The following is a 17,449-nucleotide window of genomic DNA, read 5'->3' on the forward strand; positions in this document are numbered from 1 at the left end:
TTGCTTATTTTGGGCATCTACGATACATATCATTTGGTTAAATTTATACACCATGTTCAAATCCTTTGCAAGATGACATAACATTACTCCTCCTTCCTCTGGACCAATCCAAGCTGTTTGTGGCTTTGTTTTCAGTTTACAAGCTTGATACTGCAAAACATTTGTTCTCACTTAGTGTAATCAAATTGACAATGAGATGCCTTTTCGACAGATATAATAAGATTACTCTCTAAACAAAGAGGTATAAATGAGATTAAATACATAGTTGAGACTAGCAGAACAGAATGGATTTTTGTGATAAACTCAGATAGACTTGGATTTATTTTGAGATTTATGAAATATTGTTGTGGCATTAAGTAGCATTAACAATGGCATTGGCAGTATTAGGCCTAGTAGTAGAAGTGGACGTTATTGTTAATACTAGTAGAGTATAAGATAAGATAAGGAAACAACCTTGGTTTGTCCCATCATGCAAGGAACGTATAACTTTTTATAATTTTCTTTTTTGCATTCACCTATTTATCAAGTAAAGATAAGAGTTAAATTGCAAAAAGAGATATCTTCATTATGCAAATGTTTGTCAAGTAGATTTGATCAAGGACGGATGAAATATTATTGTTGCACTACACAAAGATTAAAAGAGTAAAATAAAGCCCCAAATATTTCTATTTTTTTATTTGTATGGTATTCATTTGTTTTGCAAACTAACTCTTGATGCAAAATGTCTGCAGTTACATGTACAATCAATCAAAAAGCAGAAGGGAGTCAGATGTCCAGTGGTCTCACAATAATTCTGTTCAAACTTCCCCTCTGGTTCAAACTTCCCCTCTGGTTAAGCCTGCAATAATGTTTAATTCCTCTGATTTTAATCAAATAAATGCAGTAAACAGGGATATTTTTTATCATCATAATTGACTCTTTTTGATAGTAAACTGCAACAAAACAAGAAGAATCCCCCTCCCTCTTTGAATTGCATCTGTTGACTGTTTTGATCCCTGTGGTACCTGCCAGGCCCCCTGGCCATTACCTCTGTGTTTGCATGTTATTGCTCCTAATTTTCCAGCCACTGAGCAGCAAACAGCCTGAAACATCAGGGTTATTCATTAAACGGCCTTATCTGGAGAATCTCAAAGCTTTTTCAACCAGCAATCTATCACCTGCAGGGGAGCATGGATGCATGGGACCCTGTTACGTATGTGCTTGTTGCTGGGATGATTACAACAGTCTGTATAGTAAGGGAAGGAGTGGGTCACAGAGTATGGATTGCAACTCATTGACAACATAAATGCAATTTATATTCTCAAAAGTGTATAATTCTACTGTACACTTCTAACATAGACTACCCACTGAGGCATTGAAATAAAACGTACATAGTACAACCAACTAAGTTTGGGCATGCTAGGCCCATCTGTTGGAGTTGAAGAGCCCTAGAAGCACTTTTACCACACTGATGATTCTGAACATGCCTGGAGAGTTCATATCTCATCACCACACCTACTGTCAGACATTTCACACACAGATATATTGTCAATCAGAGCACAGTATAACAAGACCTGTATGCCTTGCAGGTCACACACACCACACCTCACCTGTCTCCAGCCTGCTAACAGCTTCCAGGCCACATGACAATTTAAGCCAGTGGAATATTACTAGGCAACATCACCCTAAAAATAACCAAGTAAAATATTTACTTAAAGTCACATTGCCTTGTAAAGTAGTAGTATAATTACAAAATTGGAACAATTAATAAACAGAATATCTATAATATATATAGTAAATGAACAAATAATATTGGTCTTGATGTAATCAGTGTGAGTTTGGGGATTAGCAGCGATCTAATCATAAACGAAAAGTAACAGATGATAACAAGAAAATCAATTACCTGTAATCCTGTAAAAAAAAAAATCTAATCAAATGGAACAGTATGCCTATGTTGAAGGGGACATATTATGTCAACTTCAAAATCAACTTCAATGAGCTTTTAAGAGTGTTTCCTCATCAAAGTTGCATTTTGATTTATTCCTGCATGTTTGAGTGAACCTGTATTTTCCTGCAACTGAGGCTCAAATGCTCAGAAAATGTTTGTTTTCCTCTACCCCCTATCCCCTCCCTCATGTACACGATTAGTACAGTGGACTTAGTTGCGATTATTCTTCAAATTCAGACTCTAAAATGTCACGTAGCCACTTTTCAAAAATAAAAACATTAAGATGACATGATGGTGAAATGACATGATAAGAGCTTATCAGTTGTGCTATTTTCAACAAGAAGTCAATGGATCTGTTTCTATTTCTAAGCCGTTTTAGATTAATAATGCATTTTATAATCAACTTATTGTAGTTTAATACCAAGGCACCTGAAACAAAATCTTATTATGTCTCCTTGAATAGGCTTTGTCCCACAATTTTACAGACTATCAGGCAGAACAAGGATGAGGAATCCAGTTGAGATGAGGATTTAAGTTTGTGGCCTAAATTTACTGTTTACAACGGCTCAATGTTGAAGCCTAATTTAACCAGGATATAAAGTCTTCTGCCCATTAAAGGTGTAAACAAACTGCCCTGCTGACCTGCTGTATTTCACTCGAGTGGTGCATGTGCAAAGTGAGTGAGTCGAGTCATCAGTATAGTATGTTCAACACAATACAAATACACACCTGCCCAAGTTTGCCAGTACATGTTTAGAATTTAGGTCACTGTTCCTGAAGGTAACCAGGTGGATTTAAGGTAAGTTCAGTTAAGTGTGCAAAAAGTCCCTAAAGTGCTATTGGGGCTGTTTAGTGCATGAAGCCTGTATTGTGGGCTTTTAACATATCGATTAGCATTTAAGTTATGTAACAGCCTTTTGTTCTGCAACACTTGTCATAGGTCAACAGTTGAACAGGAAACGCCAAGGTCTCTCTGGTGAATCTGTGTTTTTCTACAATAAAACACAAGTCTACAACACACAGAAAGTCATAATGTCATTGTTGAAAGACTCAGGTTCACAATTTTGACTAGCCTAGCCTATTATACACAAAGGTGAGGATTACAAAGTGACTTGTGCTCTTCTGATAACATGGCTCGAACTTATATAAGACTTGACATTATTTAAAGAATCTCTTAATCGTGCAGAAACAAAATCAGTTTATGGATTGTATCAATAAATCGTTTTGTAAATACAGTAGTATGCTAATGAATTATTTTATTTTATCTTGTTTAATATTGAGGTTTTTCTGGAAAGACAATTTTATCATACCCCTCTAACACAACTCCTTCAGTTTATCTGTGCATGGAGCTGACACAAAGAGCTCACTGGGCTGTGAGCTATTTGGCACTCACAAAGGTTAGTTTACATGCTTGATTATATAAAGCCTACTTTTCCTTTGACCAGTTTTCTGAGCACTCACATTATCTGCACATTTATAAACTTAATTTTAGAATTATTATTTAGGTTTGAAACTGTTTGTACTGTCATTTTAATCCATCTTTTCTTCTATAAAGCATGTTGAATAACCTTGCGGACAAACTGTGCTCTGCAAATAAACTTGCCTTGTCTAAACTGCACAAATGCTTTGATGTCCACAATAAGAACAAGAAGATAATGCAGAATGAGGGACGTTTTGGCAAGAGGCCTAAATTTAGACTCGAATGAAAGCAAACATGAACAAGTGTTTTGTTTGTTTTTGCAGATCTCTGAGTAATGAATGATAAATGTGTCTTATAATGGCTTAATTGATTATAATGATAATTAAACCCGCAGGCGGCAATGATCCGCCATCGCCACGCCAATACATTGATCGTTGTGAAGTGTTGATGGACAACTCCTGAAGATGAGTCACATCAAATGTCAGGTAAATTATGGCTAATGCCCAAGGAGGAGTTTATAAAAGTATAAGCACGTTAACATTTCGGAGATTTGGCAATTTTCCCATTGGAAAAACATGGGAGGTTTCTGTCATCACTGCGGTTACACCGTAATAATTATGACACGAGTCTCGTTGACTTTTTTTGTCAAGACGCCAAAATGGAATTTTGTGCCAAATTTCATAAAATTTCAGGCAGACTGCGTTGCCGTCATAATATTTTTTACTTATCTTGTCACCATCTACCTCTACACCGAATTTCATGATTCTACAATCAAGATTTTTTTGGCCATTTCCTATCTCTCAATATATTTTTTGTACCTTTGAAGGCACTGATGGGACAAATTTTCGAATTTTAGAAATAGAATACAGCCAGAATGCAGAAAGACAATTTTTCGAAGTGTGCAAAAAAAAGATTGGGTCAATTTTCACTGGTGAAAAATAGGGGGGTTGGTCCCGAGAAGAAGAAGAAGAAGATGATATAAATATCATAAACTATACATTTTCTCAAAGCACACATGCTTTCCTATGGTGTGGGTCCCTGGTCACTGATGGGCACCTTCGTTATTTTTGAGTGGGCAGAGCCCCGATCATCATGTAACCACCATGTAAAGCGCTCGTTTACTGCGTACTTTGTGCACACTTTTGCATGGGCTTCACCCATTTACAAAAATAAGGTTCAATTTTACTAATTAGTATGCACAGGACATACATGTGTGGAGGAGTGCATTAGTGAGTGTTTACGTTAAATTTTGTGCAGACTGTGCACACTTTCCTAATAACAATAATATAATAATAAACATTGTCCTTATCATACTAATCATAACATTCATAACCATAATCATGATCATAATAGTCATAATCATGATCATAATAAATATTGGTAGTCATAGAATAAAATTGTACAATTAATTATTTCAAACTGACTACTTGTTTTTGTATTGTGTATTAATATTAACACTTTTGCTCACACACACTGTCCGTTTAACTGTAAGTTTAAAAGAGATATCAAATAATTACAAATAAGATAAATATATTTTTAGGAAGTAGCCTACATTTTGGTGGTATTCTTTGGACCCCATGTGTGCAGTTGCTCCTTGTAAGTACTGCGCACACATGCCATGCTTACAGTGAATGGTGACATCATAGTGAACGTCTAAGTTTAGACTCTGCTGCTATATCTGGATTAATAAAGTATGAATGAGTAAGAAGACTGCTCCAAAGGTGGCAGTCATGTGTGTGTGAAGACTAAACTTAACTGAATAATAAGGACAAATGTTATGAAGGTTTGGTTGGTGCAAGAGATATAAAGTTTCAGTGGGAACAAAAAACAAAAACAAAAAAGTGACAGTGGGTGGGTCCAGTGGTCAAAACACATAGTAGTAGTAGTAGTACACAGGGGTTGTTATTCCCCATTGGATGTTCTGTTTTCATTCTAAGTAGGAAAAATACAGTAGGTCTACTCTATCCTCCACTTGGTCCCAAGCAGCTGATGGGTCTGACCCGGGAGGGAGTGGCTTGGGACGAAAAGCGGCAGGAAAACAAGCTAAAGGATTGGTGGACTGAACAAGAAAGGGTGTGGCTTATTGTACAAATTATGAACGAAAACGTGTAGGCCTATATTTGCACAAATATAAGCTCTCTGCGACAAGCTGGTCGGTTGTGTTGAGAAACGTGTGCAAAGCTGAAGTGAACGTTTTTACGCTGGAGTGTTTTATTTTGGGAAAGGATGTGTTTTTGACTCAAATCAGGAAAAAGGTGAAATTAACTTTTTGTTTATACTCTTCAAATATCTCCCCACAATCTGATAAAGAGACATTACATTTCTGTTGGAATATGCGGGGTATCAACTGTGTCAGGACTTGAGGGGGGCTTTGTTTTTAATGTTATTTTCAAAAAGCATAAAGATTACACAACATTACGGGATTGCGCATAAGAAAACGTTTGGGCACTCAGGGCATTTCTAAACACAACGCACGTGTGTAGGTCATTTTGCTGTTATTATCCACACTCATTTGGTGCTTTTTTTTTTTTTTTTTGACAACCCGAAAGCCTCCACTGTCGTAAATTGCTGACAGCGCAACTAATCAGATAAGTGCAGCGCGCAGTGGTGGAGCGCACACGGACTTACCCAGACGCACGCACAGCAACCGCGTCAACGACTGTCGCTCCCCTAAGCCAGAAGCGAGGGAGCCGGCGAGCGACACCATGTCAGACGGTCCGAGACAACGGAGCAGCACGTCGGGGTCTGCCAAGGATGCTGAGAAGGACTCTGGAGGAGGAGGGGTGGCGCTCAAGAAGGAGATCGGGCTCGTGAGCGCCTGTGGCATCATCGTTGGTGAGTCTTTTATGAAGCGTCTGTAGATCACACTGAATCATGAACGTTTAAACGCGTTGTTTCATTGTCATGTCATTCAGTGTCTTAAATGCAAACACTGAGGCATGTTTGAGACAAGGGTTCTGCAGAGGTGTGAGGATGAACTTCGTTACTGACATAAAGTTATCATTTTGTAAAGCATGCATGGTCACAATTATTTGCACTTGCTTTATTGAGAGCAAATTTGCAACCAGAAACGTCTTCTTAAACTGAGTTAAACTTTAGTATAACTTGTGGGGGAGTGAGGCCGTTTAATCAAAAGTGAATCAACAGTTGCCTTTTAATCCGTTCAAGACTTTGCATTGAATCTCAAAAAGATTAGTCCACTGGCTCACGTGATTCGTATAAAGTTAACTGCACACATATTTGTTTTATGTGCGCAGACTAAACTTTAAGATTGAATTATACAGTTGTAAATTGTCCAACATTACTTCATAAAGTTTTGCAATTTTCCTATATAGTTGTTTGTCACAATAATATTACACATTAACTAAATAGCATATTTCAAGATTGCTTAAGTGGACCAATTATTGAATTATTAAATATTTTGCATCAAATCTAGTTACTTACACACAACTAGGCCAACATGATTTAATTATAATTCTTTACCTAAATTCTAACATAACTCCTGATTGGATAAGGGTGCAAGGGTTAATGTTGAGTTGTTCAAAGAAGAAGGACTTGGACCTCATGTCACAGACTAAACACTTGATAGTGATTGGCCAATCTATAAACAATAGGCCTATTTGAATTTAACTTTATCGGGCTATATCATCATTACCAATGTTTGTATGAAGTATGACGCCAGTTTCCCTGCATGGCATGTGGTCAGTCTGTGAGATGACCTTGAGGTGATTCGGGAGAACGCTATGGACTTATTCGTTCACATGTTTCCACGGTAACAGGAGGCAAGACTGAAGAGGGAGTTCCCAGGAGGGGTGCTACGAGAGGTGGAAGAAAATAGAATGTGATGAAAGGAGTATCTCGTGAAAGTTGCTCTTATGTTGCCCCATTCAATATGTATTAATTATTTATAGACTTAACGGCAATTTGCCCGTGTGCCAACTGTGAGGCTTTATGGCAGTTCAGAGTCCATTCATGGTTTAATCAGGTCAACTTCTGATCATGTGTCTGGTTTTGACAGTGAGCATTAAGTCTTCCATGAAACAGGCACGTCGACATCAAATACTTTTATGGCTGGTGTACAAAGGACTTTATCATTTACCCACTCAGACATAAAGTCCAGAAACGTGCCAAGAATCAAGATTATCAAAGTGAACTTTTGGTTACTACAAAGACAGCCCCGCCCTGACAGTGATTAGCTGGATTGAATCAGGCAAATCTTCCTTACTGAAAAAATTAAAATTAAAACAAAGACAATCTGAACCAACAAGTGAGTGGATTAATTGCAACCAGACTTATGAATATCTTGAGTTTTGCAAGAATTCACATGCTGTGAATTAATTGACGTGCAATTGTGGCTGAGGGCCAGGTAGCGTGTCACTAGAGATAGGTAAATTGTTTGAATTAGACTTTCGCACTGAGAGCAAATGGGACTGTTTGTGTAAAGCTTTATAGGCTGATTATCAAGCTTCTCTGATCTTTAACAATGCAACTGCAAGCTTATTAGTATTCATTGTCTGCTGCTGGTGGTATAGATTTGCTTGTGCTCGATCACTTAGGATATATCATGAATAAAACACATTACATGCTGTACAATATAGAAAAAAAATCTTTCTCTTTAGATAAATGAAATACAACAAAAAACAGGATTAAAACATCTGTATGAAAATGCTTATTCATATTTCTGACTGTTAAAATTCTGCATATATATTTTTGGTGTGAAATTAAGACAATTTGCATAACACGGTAAATAATATCAACAACACATTTAATGTTGGATTTCAATTGTTGTCAGTTTGCGCTCACAGTCCCATAACAACAAATTGCAGAGACAATGAATTCTGGCAACAGTGTGTCAAAAGGAGTCCCTGACTAAAGACAAAAGGATGTGCAAGCGGCAGAAAGAAACAGGAAACTTACAGATTCCACATAAGTCAGCAGCTCTAACACTTTATGAACATGAATGAGATGCCCGGCGTATATCATCAAAGGGAAAAAGAGAGTGAGTGGATATAGGGTTGAACTAAGATATTCTAGATGTGTGTATGCCTGAAAAATGCTGCGTCACTCTACTTTTTGACATGCAGCAAAAGATCCCTTTACAAAGACCACCTGTGCAGTAAACATGTCAACTTAACAGCAGGTGGGATGCTATCACACTTCTGCCTTTTTACCTGCAAGTTACATAAGCGCACATATCTACAGCACATGATAACCATGGGATGAGTGAGTGGCGGTTGTATTGGTGGACCATGCACGTCCACAGTTGAGAGTCTGGCATGTGATCTGCCATATGTTTAGACTTAAGCCAAAGATTCTCATTGTGTTAAAGGGTCAAAATCAGCAGACGGATATGTTTTCTGATGCAATAAATAATACCACATTACCCTATGACTTCAGGACTATGGGAATGAGCGATGGTTTGAAGTTGAATTTGAAACGGAATTGAATCATTTCTGCTTCACATTTGACTTTTGAACTGTAAAATGCCACTGTGCAACATGTGCAAACTGTAATGATTCCAAACCTAACCTTTGCCCCACCACGCTAGTTTATTGCCTTTTGGATTCAGCGAGAATAGAACCATTGTCAACTCCAACGCCAATTGACCTTTGACTGGATAAAATAGATTTGACTTTACAGTTTTTTCTTGATTGGGAAAGGCACTTCACATAAAATGTACTTTCTCTCCTGAAAATGTAACACATCTGACCTTCTACGTTTGCTTGATTGTCTACTTCAAAGACTAATGAGTCGTAATTATGATGTTTATGAACAATGCAAGCCACTTAACTAAACTTAAAGTTGGGAAGTAGTTAGTTGAACCTTGGATTGTGTCATGTTGATCTTCATTTAGCTTGTCGTGATTGTGTTCTTTCTGCCATTGTGCGTTCACCTCTCTGCCGGTGGTTTGGACCCTCTACCAATTTGTCCTGTCCCGGTGCCTCAGTCTAGATACTGTCAGATTCAGCACTTTTCTAGTTCCTATTAGCTTTTATTACCAGCGCTCAGCTAATACTTCCCTTGCTATACATGCCATTATTATATTATGTAGGTCTGTTTGTTACAGATAGAATTGTCAATGCGCTGAAAAGACAAAGTCAGAAGATTTCAATGTAACACATGGGAAAGTATATGCAGTTGTTCATTGTACCACCTTGGGTATACAACATAACTCTATCTATGCAATTTAGTATTACATATCCAAATAGAATTGTATGTCATTTTTCTGGTGGAAGGTCAGCCAGCTGCTAGTCTCATGGTGATGTGCCACAGTATGGCATTAAGCGAGTCCATCTGGAAACAAGCAGGGGGCGCCACTAGGCCAAGTTTACAGGTCAGCTCGATAAAGAAGCATAAGACGAGCTTAAATACCATACTGTGAAACATTCCAGGCAAAGCAGTAACATCTCAGGAGGTCAGACTCTCCACCAGGAAAGCGACATTGTGTATCTTAAATTTGTTAATAGTTGTTAATTTACCCTTCTGTCTTGTCTTGCAGGTAATATCATTGGCTCAGGGATTTTCGTCAGTCCGAAAGGCGTCTTGGAGAATGCCAGCTCTGTGGGTGTGGCTCTCATCGTGTGGATCATCACCGGTATCATCACTGCCATTGGTGCACTGTGCTACGCTGAGCTGGGGGTCACCATCCCCAAATCTGGAGGAGATTACGCTTACGTGAAGGACATTTTTGGTGGTTTGGCTGGGTAAATATATATTATCTCATTATTATTAAATCTTCAAATTAAAAATAGCAGTGCTACCTTGTAATTGACTATGTAGCAATTTGAAAACTGCTGTGAAGTGGTTGGAGGTGTGTGTTGAGGTGCAATTCACAAATCATACTTTGAATGTATTGTGAATGAACACTAAACAATGGTAAGAATATATTTAATCATAGTAGAGCAGATTGACAACACAACTTTCCAATAAAACGCTGACCCAGTTCTCGGATAAGTAGGGGCTTCACAAACAAGATTCTGTTACAGTAGTAATAAACCTACAGTCCTATTTTCAGGCTATAGGATGACAAGAAACCAATATATTTATATCCAAAAGGGCTCATCCTTCAAAACATGCTTCAAAACAACTTTAAACTTATGTGTGGCGCACTTCATCTCACACTGCTTTCATTAAAGGCAGTGGCTGCAGAGCCGCGGCGCGGTCAAATAGCCCAGCAGTTTCAGGAGCCGCGGCACAAAATAACATGGCAGTTTCGCGGCTCTGTAGACACTCCCTTCATTAAATGTGTGGGAACATATAGTATTTTTTTTGTGCAAAACCATATAGCGTGTTTGTTTCACATACTGTGCCGGATTGTGAACATCTTAGACCATTGTTTCCAAAGCCTAGATACATTGTGTGAAGGTATTTTCGGGAACGGATTTGAGGTAGACAAAACAGCCAGTGGTTGTTTTTGCAGTAGTTACTTATTTTAAACTTCAATGAACATTCAGGTTCTGTTTTTAGATAAATAAACCTAATCCATAGATCATTTGTTTATCCAGGTCCAGGGTCTTTTGTGCAGGTATATTACTACAAAATAGTTTCATCACAGCTGTGCAAGTTCTTGGAAAAGGGGAAGCGCTAGTAAAACGGTTCCACAATGGTTCCAGTACAAAGGCTCTTTGTTGAGTCGGACTAACGCCGGTGGACAGGTTACACCCATGGCACTGTACATAAATGTACAACAAAAGAAATGCAAAGGATCTTCTATTTTTATCAGGTTTTTTGGCCTACTGCTTCAGAACAACATTTGTGAAAAGTTGTAAAAAGTGAGGTGAGACATTTAGCAAATTGTTGGAGCCTGGAATCCATCTCATAGCGGTGAGATTCTTGCCAAATGCCGTCTTCTAAACCAACATTTTCTACATTAAACTCAAAAATGCATACCAGCCGCATATAATCTGTTTAACCCAGTCAGGTGTAATGATCCCTATGTAAGCTTTCAGAGAATTTTATTGAAAAGCCACATGTTCCTCTCTGTTAGTGTCGCTCCAGTGGTCGTGGGTGCCACTTGTGACAGGGCTTACACTACTGCAGACCAATGTACCCGAATTCAATAAGGAATAGAGCGGCTAACCTAAAACCACAATCTGGCTTAAGGATATGTGGTATTGCATTCTTATAATTATTGCACATGATATGGTCACCTGAAAGACATACTACCTAACTAGTCCAATCCGTGGTCAATTTACAGGCACAAACAATTGTCGCATTGAAGAATACAATTTTTTAAGTTTGTCATCATCATTGTTTCTTTCTTCATTTCAGATTTTTGCGTTTGTGGATTGCAGTGCTGGTTATTTACCCCACAAACCAAGCTGTGATTGCCCTGACGTTCTCCAACTACGTGCTGCAGCCCCTCTTCCCCACATGCTTTCCGCCTGAGATCGGCCTGCGTATCCTGGCTGGGGTTTGTCTATGTAAGCATCACTTATACTGCAAAACAAATTGGTCTTTTATAGTGTAAGCATAATCGGTGTTTGTTTAGAGCTATTTATAGGAGTAAAAGAAAAGTTTGCTCCCAAAGTTGGTCTCTAAGGAGCTTAGACGGGTTGAATTTTAGGATGATTGCTTGCAAACCTTTTGTTCTACTTGCCCCAAATCTGACACGATTAAGACTTTTGAAGTAAATACTTTCAGATTAGAACTATAATAGACCTTTTGTTGTACTAAACAGAAGGTAGCAAACAAATAGCGTTTGTAAGCAGCCATACATTTGTTTTTTTTAACCTATTCAGATGGATGCAGTCTCAGAGTAATCTTTTCTGCATTTTAACCCTGGGGTCAACAGTCAGTCAGGAAGGAGACCTATGCTATGCTGAAAGAGCCAAAGCCGTAGTGACAAGTGACGTGTGTTAAGATAGATGGATAAATGTGACAATGTTACCTTTTAGTGCCTGGGTAAATTACACTCAAATGCTACATACCACACAGGCTCTACAGACGGACAACTCTGTGTGAAATATGTCTGTTCTCTTGCTTTGTTCCTTGTTCCATACATTAAACCCCATGCTCTGAATTGTTTACTTGGACTGATTGATTTAGTGGGGAAAAAACTTGTATTTGCTGTTAAAAAAAAAAAAAAAAAGTCAAGAACTACAAATCACAAGAAAGAACATCCTTTGGCATCAACTTGATTTTCAAATAACTGGAAAGAGAAATGCTACAAGTTTTATCATGTTTTTAAGCAGACCCACTTGAACAGTTGAAACTGTCTCCAGTTAAAATCCGCAAAGCAAACGGGTTATCAATAGCTATCGGGGAAAGCAACGAGCAAAGGAATTTAGTTTTGATGGCGTTGAAAAATTGGGTGATAGGTTGTCTGCTCCAACTGGCCATGAATTAATCTTTGTTTTTTGAAGCTAAAGATATATTTGTACCTTTTTCTATTACTGTTTTTGTGGATTACCTTACCTACCAATTCAGTCATAACTGGATTTCATATGTGCAACCAAACCAGACATGATGGTTGATTTATTGTTGCACTGGGCAGGTTTTTCCAAGGTATACCATTTCAAAAACAGTGACAAGGGGGGGTCTGTCCCTGGGGCCCCATCTCTTCCTACAGATGGCATAGCAAAGAGGTCATACAGTAACTCTGTCATGTTTTCTCTGCAAGCTTGTGGTTAACGTAGAAAGTTGAAGCTCACATGGGTGCAGAGAGTGCAGATGTGTATACTCAGCTTTAGGGCCTCTACATTTCAGAGAAAGTGAGATAGCATGGTATGTTTGTATATAATGTTTCTATTAAAAAACTATTGATGATCAGAGGGAAAAAAGCCCTGCTACTAGCATATAGTACCTTCATTATGACATATGCAAAGGATCAATACATGAATTAAATACAATATGACAAAAGGAAGTCTTTGTCCATACATGTATTTCCCATTATCTTGCATAATAATCCAGCAGTGGCCATTAATTAATAGAACCCCATTGATCTGAACCCTGAAGCATATGTTCCATCTATATTCTCCGCTCTTACTGTATGAGGGTAAAAGTACAAGCCCAAATGCAGCCATATTAATTTTCATAATTTGGTGAATTAAAAAAACAGTTTCTGCATTTTTGTACCAGATGGTCTGAAAAGATATTTAAAAAATAATTAGATTAAGGAGTCCAATAACAATGTTTCCTCCTATCTTCAGTGCTATTGACATGGGTGAACTGCTCCAGTGTGCGATGGGCGACCAGAGTCCAGGACATCTTCACTGCAGGGAAACTGTTAGCTCTAATGCTCATCATTATCATGGGCATTGTACAGATCTGCAAAGGTAAGCCCCCAGTATCTATTGCCAGTAAAAAGCTACAGAATACAACACATGCCGAAAACAAAAATACCATTGTAAACGTATTATCAGTGGAAAAAGTATGTAAAGGTAGGTTCTCCATATTTGCCAAGTCATTCTGAACATTTTGATGTGTCTTGGGACGACATCAGAGTCAGTGGGTTTTGTCAGGGCCTCATAGTTAAAACTCACAAAGCTAGAGTCAGCACCAGGCCTCTGTGGATCTGCAGTCACAACATGATGAAGGGCAGTTACCATTAGGGCCAAAGAACAGAATTCCTTGAAACAACAAGATGATCAAAGGGTTCAGTGAATGAGTTCAGTGAATGAGGGCAACAAGGGCACAAAAGCTTTTTAAAAAGATTATTGATTACTGATTGTGTAGGTCGATTGAAGTCCAACATAAAAAAATTACCTTACTTACCTTTTCATCTACAGGAGAGTACTATTGGCTGGAGCCAGCCAATGCCTTTGAGCCTTTCCAGGACTACGATGTGGGTTTGATTGCATTATCGTTTCTACAAGGCTCATTCGCCTATGGAGGTTGGAACTTCCTCAACTATGTCACAGAAGAACTGGTTGATCCATATGTGTAAGCACTGTCGATGAATACCAAAGCACACATTAGCATATATTGACTATACTTATGAACTTTTACTATATTGGTGGTCAAACCTTGTCTGTGCACTTCACTCTCCTCCTCCAATGTCTTTTTAATAAGCGATCATAATTATTTTGTGATCATTTTGTGATCATTTGCAAAAAAACAAAAAACAAAACAGAACTACGCCTTCGATTTTATACCCAAAATCCAGTTGTCCTGTCTATAAATGTTTCCTAAACGCCCCATATGGTATACAGGAACCTTCCTCGTGCCATCTTCATCTCCATCCCCCTGGTGACCTTTGTCTACGTCTTTGCGAACATCGCTTACGTCACAGCCATGAGTCCTCAGGAGCTGCTGGCTTCGAATGCAGTTGCCGTGGTGAGAAGTACTTTTGATCTGTGTCATCCTGAGATCCACCTTTGGGAGGAAAAAGACCATGACCAAGACTATGTTCCCCTCTAGTGGTGACAATTAAGTATTGACTTGCACTGAATTCATCTCCCAACATATGACACACTAATACAATAGAATAGACTTCCCTTATATCAGAACATGAACTCGATTATAGTATTAATACACCTATATGTTTATACAGACATTTGGTGAGAAACTCCTTGGTGTCATGGCTTGGATCATGCCCATTTCTGTGGCTCTTTCTACCTTTGGGGGAGTCAATGGATCCCTCTTTACCTCTTCACGGTCAGTTTGCATATTCATTATTTTTAATTGATTTATTGCTGCAATATTGTGCATGTGGTTGTATTATTATTATTATTATTATATTATTATATTATTATTATCATTTTTAAATATCACTTTCTTGTTTGCAGTTTGTTCTTTGCTGGAGCTAGAGAAGGCCACCTCCCTAGCCTTTTGGCCATGATCCATGTCAAACGCTGCACTCCCATCCCAGCTTTGCTCTTTACTGTAAGTAACAAGCAAGACAGTTGTTCCATGCCTTGTAATAGATATCTAGTTAAGACTTTTTTAACCCTCTCTTTTCTTTTTTCATCAGTGTATATCTACTCTGCTCATGCTGTGCACCAGTGACATGTATACTCTTATTAACTATGTGGGCTTCATCAACTACCTCTTTTACGGCGTCACTGTTGCTGGGCAGATTGTGTTACGTATTAAACAACCGAATATGCACCGACCAATCAAGGTAAACTAAAGTATGAATTTGAGCTCATTTGTACTAGTCACCTTCTGATAATTTTGTCAAGCAAATATCTCTTACGTGTGTCACAACATTCTTAAAAGTACATTTTTGTTGTGCTTTCAGGTCAGCCTTATTTGGCCAGTAATTTACCTTATCTTCTGGGCTTTCCTGCTCATCTTCTCCCTATACTCTGAACCCGTGGTGTGCGGCATTGGCCTGGCCATCATGCTCACTGGCATCCCTGTCTACTTCCTCGGAGTCTACTGGAAAAACAAGCCTCAGTGTTTTGACACTTTAGTTGGTGAGTCATAAGAGAACATATTTTGTGTTGGAGCTTTGTTTAAATAAATGCATGCCACTAACATGCAGTGTCATCACTTTTATTCAGACAAAATGACATACGTGGGCCAAAAGCTGTGTATGGTGGTCTACCCAGCAGAAACCAGCAGTGACAGTGATGCAGATGAAGGACAGGAGATGGCAGAAGCCAAATCTCCTTTGTCGAAAGAGGATGAAGACAATCTTAAAGCAAACAGCTAAAAAAGTGTCATTATTTTACACATATCATTCAATGTCTGGGCACACATACAGAACACAGGTTTCTGTACTCCATGCTGTTAAGTAATATTTGGTGTGGATATTACATCGTCATTTCCATGCCAAATATGGCACAGAAACAAATAATCCCATTTTTAAGGGATCCTTCAAAAGTGCAATAGATATCCTCTTACATGTGTCTTACATTTGCAAACTAACAGTCTATGTATCCCATCTAAAACCACACACTCTGTACACTCCAAAGGTTTTTTATTTTAACCAGCAAATCTATGACTATAATTTTGATAAATATTTCTTGCCTTTTCTCACAAATAACACACCAAAGCAGTATATTTTTTCAGACGTCTGTTCCCAAATCCAGTCATATAATATTCTACAGTGTTGTAAAGGCTACTGTGATTCCTTTTTTTAAATTGTGTATTGTATACCTTATGTTGTGTTATTAGTTTTGATAAGTTAATTAGTTTTGTGTATAGTCTTTTTCTATACAGTAGCACATATCGCTGGGTATATTGCAAACGTTTGTAAAGTGTGTAATTAAGGTTTTTGCCTTAAATAGATGATCTAGGGACACTACACTTGGGTTTAAATTTAATTTCTGTGTCTCTTTTAGACTTAAACCAACATTAATGTTTGTGTAAAAACTAATGGGCAAAGGCATTCTTTAGCTTGTATTTTTTCACTTTTACATATAGCTCTCTTTCGTTATTCTTTTTTTTTTTTCCAATTACATTTTAGATTTTAGTGCAATACACAGGCAGAGTGAAGTGATTTGAGTTGTCTGCCATTGTCTGAGTAGATGATAACTTCACTTCAATGCATGTGTCCTAATGTAATCACCACTACTTCACTGATACACTGCCAAAAAACGCACCATATGAGTTTAAAACATCCCTACCAGGCAGCCAGCCTATTCTACCCATATAAACAAAATGGGTGTGGCTCACTGGGCAAGCTAACAGTGCTCCTCTTGGTCTTTATCTGTTAATATCCTCCTTACAGCTGGTTTGAGATTTGCTTTCCTCAGGAATTACTCAATTCAAATGGTCACCATTTCAGCATGTATGAATGAATAAGATGAGGGTCAGAATGTGTTAGGGAACAAAGTGTCTGAAGTCCAATATGTGTTTCGGTATGAAGAGTATTAATATAAAAGACAGGTTTTATGTTGGCTTCAAATAAAAACCACTGACATAATGTCTGCATAATCGCATTTGTAACACATTGTAAACCATAATTTTTTCACTGTGTGGAATATAATAAAACTACTGTATAAATGTTTGAAGTTATGTAGTAAATGTATTTCCTCATTAGGATAGAATAGTAATATAATATTTGTGATATGAATTAAATAATGAGCTTTCTAAACTTGTATATGTCATCAACAAACGTTCATTAGTTCCCTGCAATAGCACATAGCAAATTATGTAGTGAATGGTAGGAATACATTTGCAAATACTATGTATAAAATGAGAAGAACCTG

General features: G+C 38.0%; 1 protein-coding gene across 1 annotated transcript; it reads left to right on the forward strand.

Annotated features, from left to right (window-relative positions):
* Window positions 1–5,897: 5,897 nt before the first annotated feature.
* Window positions 5,898–17,163, forward strand: slc7a8a (solute carrier family 7 member 8a). The gene is made up of 11 exons (XM_072458609.1): window positions 5,898–6,182; window positions 9,847–10,051; window positions 11,619–11,770; window positions 13,499–13,624; window positions 14,078–14,231; window positions 14,501–14,624; window positions 14,842–14,945; window positions 15,077–15,173; window positions 15,262–15,411; window positions 15,532–15,709; window positions 15,797–17,163. The coding sequence occupies exons 1-11, from the start codon at window positions 6,053–6,055 to the stop codon at window positions 15,946–15,948; spliced, it is 1,572 nt and encodes a 523-aa protein (XP_072314710.1). The 5' UTR covers window positions 5,898–6,052; the 3' UTR covers window positions 15,949–17,163.
* Window positions 17,164–17,449: the final 286 nt, after the last annotated feature.

This window comes from Eucyclogobius newberryi, unplaced genomic scaffold (genome assembly GCF_026437365.1).
Source record: "Eucyclogobius newberryi isolate DKJ021-1_F unplaced genomic scaffold, fEucNew1.0.hap1 SCAF_22, whole genome shotgun sequence".
In the NCBI taxonomy this organism is placed as follows: Eukaryota; Metazoa; Chordata; class Actinopteri; order Gobiiformes; family Gobiidae; genus Eucyclogobius; species Eucyclogobius newberryi.

Bases quoted from the DNA above. Each gene is read 5' to 3' on its own strand.
- slc7a8a (XM_072458609.1), top strand. From the start codon at position 6,053: ATGTCAGACGGTCCGAGACAACGGAGCAGCACGTCGGGGTCTGCCAAG. The intron at 11,771-13,498 runs GTAAGCATCACT...TCCTATCTTCAG, and splicing joins CCTGGCTGGGGTTTGTCTAT to TGCTATTGACATGGGTGAAC. The intron at 14,946-15,076 runs GTCAGTTTGCAT...TCTTGTTTGCAG, and splicing joins TCCCTCTTTACCTCTTCACG to TTTGTTCTTTGCTGGAGCTA.